General features: G+C 39.2%; 1 protein-coding gene and 1 pseudogene across 1 annotated transcript; one reads left to right on the plus strand and one right to left on the minus strand.

Annotated features, from left to right (window-relative positions):
* Positions 1–313: 313 nt before the first annotated feature.
* On the minus strand, positions 314–2,071 carry LOC134565658 (oocyte zinc finger protein XlCOF7.1-like; annotated as a pseudogene).
* A 3,910-nt stretch (positions 2,072–5,981) lies between these two features.
* On the plus strand, positions 5,982–6,936 carry LOC134601615 (E3 ubiquitin-protein ligase RNF220-like). The gene has a single exon (XM_063446137.1). It carries the CDS (start codon positions 6,012–6,014, stop codon positions 6,744–6,746), a length of 735 nt encoding a protein of 244 aa, XP_063302207.1. The 5' UTR covers positions 5,982–6,011; the 3' UTR covers positions 6,747–6,936.
* The last annotated feature ends 4,141 nt before the right edge of the window (positions 6,937–11,077 follow it).

Consider the following 11,077-nt stretch of genomic DNA (forward strand, 5'->3'; position numbering starts at 1 on the left):
AATTTTCCAATAAATACATTTTTAAAATGTATTCTGCCTGTCTTGCCTGTGGACACCTACCGAAGCCAGTACTGGCCCCCTGAGGCTATTTACATAGAGCCTGGCACGGCTCCATACTTGTGAGTGAAACCATATACACACCCATTGTATTGTAATAGATTACACTATGTATGTTTTATCAATTTCCTTTTAGAAACTGTATTCCTGTACTAGTGCACATTGCCTGATACTGTTAAGTGTAAGTTATTTTTATCTTTCAACTCAGGATGCTGTGCATTTTATAGTGGTTTTGCCTCTATGTTCTTTTGTTTATTTAAAGCTCTGATTTACTGGCAAAACATTCCCCACATTTACTACATTAGAAAGACTTCTCTGTGGTGTGAGTTCTCTGATGTGTAACAAGATTTGAATGTCGCCCAAAACATTTTCCACATTCAGAACATGAGAATGGTTTCTCTCCTGTGTGAGTTCTCTGATGTGTAACAAGATTTGAATGTCGCCCAAAACATTTTCCACATTCAGAACATGAGAAGGGCTTCTCTCCTGTGTGAGTTTTCTGATGTGTAACAAGATTTGAATGTTGACCAAAACATTTTCCACATTCAGAACATGAGAATGGTTTCTCTCCTGTGTGAGTTCTCTGATGTGCAACAAGATTTGAATGTTGCCCAAAACATTTTCCACATTCAGAACATGAGAAGGGTTTTTCTCCTGTGTGAGTTCTCTGATGACGGACAAGTTCCTGATGTCGCCCAAAACATTTTCCGCATTCAGAACATGAGAAGGGTTTCTCTCCTGTGTGAATTATCTGATGTGTAACAAGATTTGAATGTTGCCCAAAACATTTTCCACATTCAGAACATGAGAATGGTTTCTCTCCTGTGTGAGTTCTCTGATGAATAACATATTCTGAATGCTGCCCAAAGCATTTTCCGCATTCAGAACATGAGAAGGGTTTCTCTCCTGTGTGAGTTCTCTGATGTGTAACAAGCTTTGAACGGTATCCAAAACATTTTCCGCATTCAGAACATGAGAAGGGTTTCTCTCCTGTGTGAGTTCTCTGATGAACAACATATTCTGAATGCTGCCCAAAGCATTTTCCGCATTCAGAACATGAGAATGGTTTCTCTCCTGTGTGAGTTCTCTGATGTGTAACAAGCTTTGAACGGTATCCAAAACATTTTCCGCATTCAGAACATGAGAAGGGTTTCTCTCCTGTGTGAATTATCTGATGTGTAACAAGATTTGAATGTTGCCCAAAACATTTTCCACATTCAGAACATGAGAATGGTTTCTCTCCTGTGTGAGTTCTCTGATGAATAACATATTTTGAATGCTGCCCAAAGCATTTTCCACAATTAGAACATGAGAATGGTTTCTCTCCTGTGTGAGTTTTCTGATGTGTAACAAGATTTGAATGTTGACCAAAACATTTTCCACATTCAGAACATGAGAAGGGTTTCTCTCCTGTGTGAATTATCAGATGTGTAACAAGATTTGAATGTCGCCCAAAACATTTTCCACATTCAGAACATGAGAAGGGTTTCTCTCCTGTGTGAATTATCTGATGTGTAACAAGATGTGAATGTTGCCCAAAACATTTTCCACATTCAGAACATGAGAAGGGTTTCTCTCCTGTGTGAATTATCTGATGTGTAACAAGATTTGAATGTCGCCCAAAACATTTTCCACATTCAGAACATGAGAATGGTTTCTCTCCTGTGTGAGTTCTCTGATGTGTAACAAGATGTGAAGGTCGCCCAAAACATTTTCCACATTCAGAACATGAGAAGGGCTTTTCTCCTGTGTGAGTTCTCTGATGACAGACAAGCTCTGGGTAGGTGAAAAAATGTTTTACACATTCAGAACATGAAAATAGCTTCTCTCTTGTGTGAGTTCTCTGATGACTGACAAACTCTGCAGTAGTTACAAAACATTTTCCACATTCCGAACATGAGAAAGGTTTGGGGTTTATGTTTACTGTCACCTTTGAGAACATATAGGTATCTGAGAAAATGCTTGATTTATTAGAGTTGGACTCCTTGCTTCTGTTATTAAAAGATTTCGTCATAGCTTTGCTTCATGTATTTCTGTTCTCGTCACCTCTTCTGACAAATACACCTAAAAGAAAAATACTTGGAGTTAAAGGAAATCGGTCACAATAAATTATTGTTTGCTATACTTAGAAAAAAATAGACAATATTTACACAATAGAAACATAGAAACATAAGAAAGACATAGATAAGAAATACGACTGTAGCGGAGAGGTAGTATAATCCACAAGGTCTCCACTGGTAGACAGGAAAAGCAGGGATTAATCCACATAGACAGGTACAGCATACAATAATCCCGTTAGCGTGTAGAAATCCTTCCCTCCCAAGAACTAGACGAAACATAGGTTGAGAGTCAACTGAGTTCTTTATTCACAGGTCACAGTATTTATGGGATTCCCCATGCAAGGGGTTTCCCTACAGACATTCCAGGGGTTGTACAGTAGGGGACTACATGGGGAACTTAACAACCTGTACATTTCTCCCATAATACACTGCTGAACGAGAGGGACACTCCCACTAGAATATACAGTTAAGTGGATTATCCCCTCGTGCAGCAGAACCAATATTTCACATAAAAATACATAACTTGGATATTATTCGTTAGATTTAAACGAATGGACGTTTGATAGATAGCTGGGGTCTGAGCGCACATTTCGTGAAAGTGCCGCTCAGATCCCAGCTTAAATAACCGAACGCCGCACGAAATACACATATTTTCTAAGTTCCCTTCAAACTACCGAATGACTCCATAGAAACACATTACCGAAGGACCGGGGCTCCCGAACGGCTTGGAAGTACAGTGGTATTCGTGCCGCCGAGTAGCCGATTTTAGTTCCAGGCGCTCGACGACCAAATACCGCTGGGCTAACAAAGGATCCAAGATGGCCGACCGCCGCGTGGTCGGTAGCCGAACAACGGCCACCCTGAATCCTCTTAATTACCGATTGCAACAATGTTGCAATCCTTAATAGGAGCCACACAACCTCCTGTGTGTGGTCTCCATTCGGTAGTTTGTTCGTTTCACGAATGGTGTTAAAATTCACCGTTCGTGAAACGATTGTATGAATGCTGGCGTTTTTTTGAATGCCAGCAGCATACGAACGCTATCGTTCCCCTGAACCAGATTACACATAATACATACGCTTGGTTCTTTTAAAGGGGTATACACATGCAATAACAGGATATATACATAAAGGACAACATACAGTGGCTGTGTTTGCCACAACGACCATCAGGTGTCATGGTGATTGCGAAGAAATCAAGTATTTTGTGTGCATTAACCCCTTTATTAGCAAAATTGTGTAGACTCCTTTTTAATGAATTTGCTTTGCTAAACTAGATTTAGTCCATACAGCCTCACGTATCTGCATTTATGCTAGAGGAACAAATTACAGATTCTGTGTATATCACATATATTCTATTCTAAACACATGCAGGACATAATTTCACAGTTATCCTCCCCTACCTCTGCCAATGGAAGGCTGTGCCAAGTATCTGCTACTCTTTGTAGTAGATACCTGTTTTGACCTGCTGGTGCTACTGGGAGTTAATGAGTTAATATGTCTTTAAATTATTAATATGTCTTTAAATTATTTTTTGTTTACCATATTTAGAAAAACTGACAATATTTTCATCACACACACACACACATATACATGCACATATATACATACACATAACAGGAGCTGGTCAAGGACAAACTGTGCATTGTGCAAAGTTCCCCCAGAGGGAACAGCTGAGATACACCACAGTATCCATATACTAATGTAGTCACTAGTCTGTATAATAATACTGATTATCTATGCACTGATAATAAACATGAAGCTCTGTATAATAATATCGAGTACCTATACACTGATGATAAACATGTCGCTCTGTATAATAATACAGAGTATCTATACACTGATAATAAATGTTGCTCTGTATAATGATTTCGAGTACCTGTTATGTTTGATGATAGCTGACTTACAATAATATACCGTCTATCAATCAGCCAGGATTTATTGATCACAAGTCACATATTATGTTCGATCCCTTTGTTGATATCCACATTCCTGCTGTATCATACACCCAACATGGCCGAACTCCATGCACACACTGGGAAGAGAGCAAATCTAGGGGGTGTATCCATCCCAGCATGACTTGCACACTTCCTACAAGAGCTGGTTAGGGACAAACTGTGCATTGTGCAAAGCTCCCCTAGAGGGAACTGCTGGTATACACCACAGTACCCACATAATAATGTAGTCACTATACTGTATAATAATACGGAGTATCTATACGTTGATAATAAACATGTCGCTCTGTATAATAATACCGAGTATCTATACGCTGATAATAAACATGTCGCTCTGTATAATAATACTGAGTATCTATACACTGATAATAGACATGTCGCTCTGTATAATTATACTGAGTATCTGTAATACTATCCTTACCTTTTTGTGTCATTTTACCCTCCTCCCTCTAGCATGTAAGCTCATTGAGCAGGGCCCTCAACCCCTCGGTTCCTGTGTGTCCAACTTGTCTGGTTACAACTACATGTCTGTTCGTCCACCCATTGTAAAGCACTGCTGAATTTGATGGAGCTCTATAAATATCATAATAATATGCACTGATAATAAACATGTCGCTCTGTATAATAATACTGAGTATCTATACACTGATAATAAACATGTGGCTCTGTATAATAATACAGAGTATCTATACACTGATAATAAACATATCGCTCTGTATAATAATGGCGAGTATCTATACGCTGATAATAAATATGTCACTGTGGCAGCAGCAGCCATCTTTAAAACTGTATTTTCGTTAATATGTATGTACCACTTTAAGAACCAAGGGTATGCGTGTGTAATGTATTGCAGGTCTATGGCGTCTTGCTATTACTGCATTGCAGAACATTTAAAAGTTGACAGTTGGCAGTTAACTCCTGGAGCCGGAAATAAAAATTGTTAGTTGATGTTACGATTGCCTCCGGGCTAGCAGGAGGTTTGATCGTTTGGATGTCCTGGTTCCCGAACACAAAGAGTCGAACGGAGCTGCAATCGGTAGAGACCTGTAAGTGTAGAATCTCCCCCTAGCTATAGCCTAGCTAGGATACCCTGTTCCCACAAAACGAGTCGAGGCTGCAATTTGAGGGTCAAAATAAGAACTGGCTTTACTGACACAGTACAGCGGTATTTATGCAAACATCCTCGGTCCAAGGACAACCCCCTCTGGACCGAGTGGCATGTCGGGACAAAATATACATTCAGCCAATAACAACATACTGTATCTTTTGAAATACCTCGAATGAATGCCTCGATTATCCCCAAGAGCCCAAAATCCCACGTGGAATAACCATAAAAGAAAACAGTATAAAATATACAATTATAATATTTCACTAGGAATCCCCCACATTCCACCCATCATTAGGTAGCTCGGTTCAGAGCGCATTATCCATGCGAATAGCTCTCCGATCTCACGAATGGCCCATTCAGTCTCTGGCATACAAAGTCTTTCTGACAACCGCCAAGGTCATCGACAAGTGGTCCATATCGAAGGAAAGCGGATGGAAGGGTTGAGAGATTCCGGGGCCACCATCACTTTGGTCCGGAACCACCTAGTGGCAAAGGAACATCTCATGGGAGACTGTATAGCAGTACGGGTGGCAGGGGGAGCCATTTACAAGGTCCCCACTGCCAAACTACATTTGAATTGGGGAGCAGGGGCAGGTCAAGTGGAAGTGGGGATGATGCAGGACTTGCCTGCGGATGTTATTTTGGGGAATGACTTGGGGGAGCTAACCTCCGCTTTTGTTACACGACCAACCCCACAAGAGGCTTACCCAGTCGTCACCCGTCAACAGGCTCGCACCACGGCACCACCCACCGACTCAGGCTCAGACCTTCCTGAGGCTGCAGCCCTATATGGACTAACAGACAGACCAGACTGAATGCTCGGATTTGAAAAATGAAACGAAGAAAGCAAGACGAGGGACAGAGAGAAAGCTGTATGAATGAAGATGACTCTATAGATATTGAAAATGAGAACGGACACCGGTTTGAAGAATATGAATGGTGCGGCCAGAAAAGGATACGTGCTACAACTCTTTTGGAAGGAGGGCTCTGTGGGTCCGGTTTTATAATATGTAGCAGCAAAGAAAATCACGACAGTGACGCTGATCTTGACGTTAACGGAGATGACACTCTAGAATATGGCAAGGCACAGTACACGGAAGCAGACATTATCCCATGCACAGGAGAAGAGCCGGGAGAAGCCAAAGAGAGAGAGGCTCTTCGGGGGGCAGTGTTAAATGGTGGCACGCCAAGTACCCGGATAACAATAGAATTTTCCAAATGGGCCAGTGATGAAATGCCATCAACAAGTAACGGAGAGAGCAGTAAACAGGAATCCATGCAAAAAACATGCAAAAACAGTGACATAGAGAAAATCACAGAAGAGTCTGCTGTGACGACGTTTGAAGCCCTAAAGGCTCGTATCCGTGAGTTAGAACGGCAGTTGTCCCGGGGGGACCGCTACAAATGCCTCATCTGCATGGATTCCTACACAATGCCCCTGACGTCCATTCAGTGTTGGCCCGTCCACTGCGAGCAATGTTGGCTGCGTACCCTGGGCGCTAAGAAGTTATGTCCGCAGTGTAACACCATCACTTCCCCTGGAGACCTGAGGTGTGTATATTTGTGAAGACCAGCTTTGCTCCGACAGATGGGACTTCCCTCAGGAACATCATGTTTCCCTTTTGGTGGTCCCTGGAACTCCTTCAGGGGCTGAAATGTGAGAGACCCTTTTTTAAATGTTTGGAGCAAAGGAACTTGTAAGCAGAAGATACTTTTCCTGATTGGGAGCCATGATCGAGAGGAGCTATATAATAAACGTTATGGCTTCCAAAACCTCATCTGCTGCCCTATATGGACAAACTTTTTCGCTACTCACGGATCACAACCCGTTGGTCTGGCTGAACCGGGTGTCAGGAGACAATGCCAAGCTGCTGCGCTAGAGTTTAGCGCTGCAGCCATTTGATTTTACCATCCAGTATCGCGCGGGAAAGCTAAATGGAAATGCCGACGGGTTATCCCGACAAACGGAACTGGACAAGTGATCTGTGGGTACTCCTCCGGACATCCCCAAGCCGATCCGTTGGGATCAGACTGTGTATGCCGACTTGGTTCTGGGGGAGCATTGTGGCAGCAGCAGCCATCTTTAAAACTGTATTTTCGTTAATATGTATGTACATATATGTACAATATGTATATATGTATTACTGCATTGCAGAACATTTAAAAGTTGACAGTAGGCAGTTAACTCCTGGAGCCGGAAATAAAAATTGTTACTTGACCTCCAAGCTTTGTGTCGTCTAGTTCTTGGAGGGAAGGAATTGTAACTACGCTACCTGTCTTGTAAATGTCTTGGATTACCTTTCCTGTCTACCGGCGGAGATACCTTGGATAATACCTCTACTCCGCTACAGTCGCTCTGTATAATAATACTGAGTATCTATACACTGATGATAAACATGTCGCTCTGTATAATAATACTGAGTATCTATACAATGATAATAAACATGTCGCTCTGTATAATAATACTGAGTATCTATACACTGACAAACATGTCGCTCTGTATAATAATACTGAGTATCTATACACTGACAAACATGTCGCTCTGTATAATAATACTGAGTATCTATATATTAATAATAAACATGTCGCTCTGTATAATAATACTGAGTATCTATACACTGACAAACATGTCGCTCTGTATAATAATACTGAGTATCTATACACTGACAAACATGTCGCTCTGTATAATAATACTGAGTATCTATACACTGACAAACATGTCGCTCTGTATAATAATACTGAGTATCTATACACTGACAAACATGTCGCTCTGTATAATAATACTGAGTATCTATACGCTGATAATAAACACGTCGCTCTGTATAATAATACTGAGTATACGCTGATAATAAACATGTCGCCCTGTATAATAATACTGAGTATCTATACATTGATAATAAACATGTCGCTCTGTATAAATATACTGAGTATCTATACACTGATAATAAACATGTCGCTCTGTATAATAATACCGAGTATCTATACACTGATAATAAACATGTCGCTCTGTATAATAATACTGAGTATCTATACACTGATAATAAATATGTGGCTCTGTATAATAATACTGAGTATCTATACACTGATAATAAACATGTAGCTCTGTATAATAATACTGAGTATCTATACCCTGATAATAAACATGTCGCTCTGTATAATGATATCGAGTACCTGTTATGTTTGATAATAGCTGACTTACAATAACATACCGTCTATCAATCAGCCAGGATTTATTGATCACAAGTCACATATTCTGTTCGATCCCTTTGTTGATATACACATTCCTGCTGGAACATACACCCAACATGGCCGAACTAAATGCACACACTAGGAAGAGAGCAAATCAAGGGGGTGTACCCATCCCAGCATGCCTTGCACACTTCCTACAGTAGCTGGTTAGGGACAAACTGTGCATTGTACAAAGCTCCCCTAGAGGGAACTGCTGGACCACAGTATCCATATACTAATATAGTCACTAGTCTGTATAATAATACTGAGTATCTATACACTGATAATAAACAGGTCGCTCTGTATAATAATACTGAGTATCTATACACTGATAATAAGCATGTCGCTCTGTATAATGATACTGAGTATCTATACACTGATAATAAACATGTCGCTCTGTATAATAATACTGAGTATCTATATACTGATAATAAACACATCGCTCTGTATAATAATACTGAGTATCTATACACTGATAATACACATGTCGCTCTGTATAATAATACTGAGTATCTATACACTGACAAACATGTCGCTCTGTATAATGATATTGAGTATCTATACACTGATAATAAACACGTTGCTCTGTATAATAATAGTGAGTATCTATACACTGATAATAAACATGTCGCTCTGTATAATAATACTGAGTATCTATATACTGATAATAAACACATCGCTCTGTATAATAATACTGAGTATCTATACACTGATATTAAACTTGTCGCTCTGTATAATAATACTGAGCATCTATACACTGATAATAAACATGTCGCTCTGTATAATAATACTGAGTATCTATACACTGATAATAAACACATCGCTCTGTATAATAATACTGAGTATCTATACACTGATATTAAACTTGTCGCTCTGTATAATAATACTGAGCATCTATACACTGATAATAAACATGTCGCTCTGTATAATAATACTGAGTATCTATACACTGACAAACATGTCGCTATGTATAATAATACTGAGTATCTATACACTGACAAACATGTCGCTCTGTATAATGATAGTGAGTATCTATACACTGATAATAAACACGTTGCTCTGTATAATAATACTGAGTATCTATACACTGATAATAAACATGTCGCTCTGTATAATAATACTGAGTATCTATACACTGATAATAAACATGTCGCTCTGTATAATAATACTGAGTATCTATACACTGATAATAAACATGTCGCTCTGTATAATAATACTGAGTATCTATACACTGATAATAAACATGTCGCTCTGTATAATAATACCGAGTATCTATACACTGACAAACATGTCGCTCGGTATAATGATACTGAGTATCTATACACTGATAATAAACACGTCGCTCTGTATAATAATACTGAGTATCTATACACTGATAATAAACATGTCGCTCTGTATAATAATACTGAGTATCTATACACTGATAATAAACATGTCGCTCTGTATAATAATACTGAGTATCTATACCCTGATAATAAACATGTCGCTCTGTATAATGATACTGAGTATCTATACACTGATAATAAACACATTGCTCTGTATAATAATACTGAGTATCTATACACTGATAATAAACACGTCGCTCTGTATAATAATACCGAGTATCTATACACTGACAAACATGTCGCTCTGTATAATGATACTGAGTATCTATACACTGATAATAAACACGTCGCTCTGTATAATAATACTGAGTATCTATACACTGATAATAAACATGTCGCTCTGTATAATAATACTGAGTATCTATACACTGATAATAAACATGTCGCTCTGTATAATGATACTGAGTATCTATACACTGATCATAAACATGTCGCTCTGTATAATAATACTAAGTATCTATACAATGATAATAAACACGTCGCTCTGTATAATAATACTGAGTATCTATACACTGATAATAAACACGTCGCTCTGTATAATAATACTGAGTATCTATACCCTGATAATAAACATGTCGCTCTGTATAATGATATCGAGTAGCTGTTATGTTTGATAATAGCTGACTTACAATAACATACCGTCTATCAATCAGCCAGGATTTATTGTTTACAAGTCACATATTCTGTTCGATCCCTTTGTTGATATACACATTCCTGCTGGAACATACACCCAACATGGCCGAACTCCATGCACACACTAGGAAGAGAGCAAATCAAGGGGGTGTATCCCTCCCAGCATGCCTTGCACACTTCCTACAGTAGCTGGTTAGGGACAAACTGTGCATTGTGCAAAGCTCCCCTAGAGGGAACTGCTGGTATACACCACAGTATCCACATACTAATGTAGTCACTAGTCTGTATAATAATACTGAGTATCTATACACTGATAATAAACATGTCGCTCTATATAATAATACTGAGTATCTATACACTGATAATAAACATGTTGCTCTGTATAATAATACTGAGTATCAATACCCAGATATAAACATGTCGCTCTGTATAATAATACTGAGTATCTGTACACTGATCATAAACATGTCGCTCTGTATAATGATGCCGAGTACCTGTTATGTTTGATGATAGCTGACTTACAATAACATACCGTCTATCAATCAGCCAGGATTTATTGATCACAAGTCACATATTATGCTCGATCCCTTTGTTGATATACACATTACTGCTGTAACATACACCCAACATGGCCGAACTAAATGCACACACT

This window comes from Pelobates fuscus, chromosome 1, assembly GCF_036172605.1.
Source record: "Pelobates fuscus isolate aPelFus1 chromosome 1, aPelFus1.pri, whole genome shotgun sequence".
In the NCBI taxonomy this organism is placed as follows: Eukaryota; Metazoa; Chordata; class Amphibia; order Anura; family Pelobatidae; genus Pelobates; species Pelobates fuscus.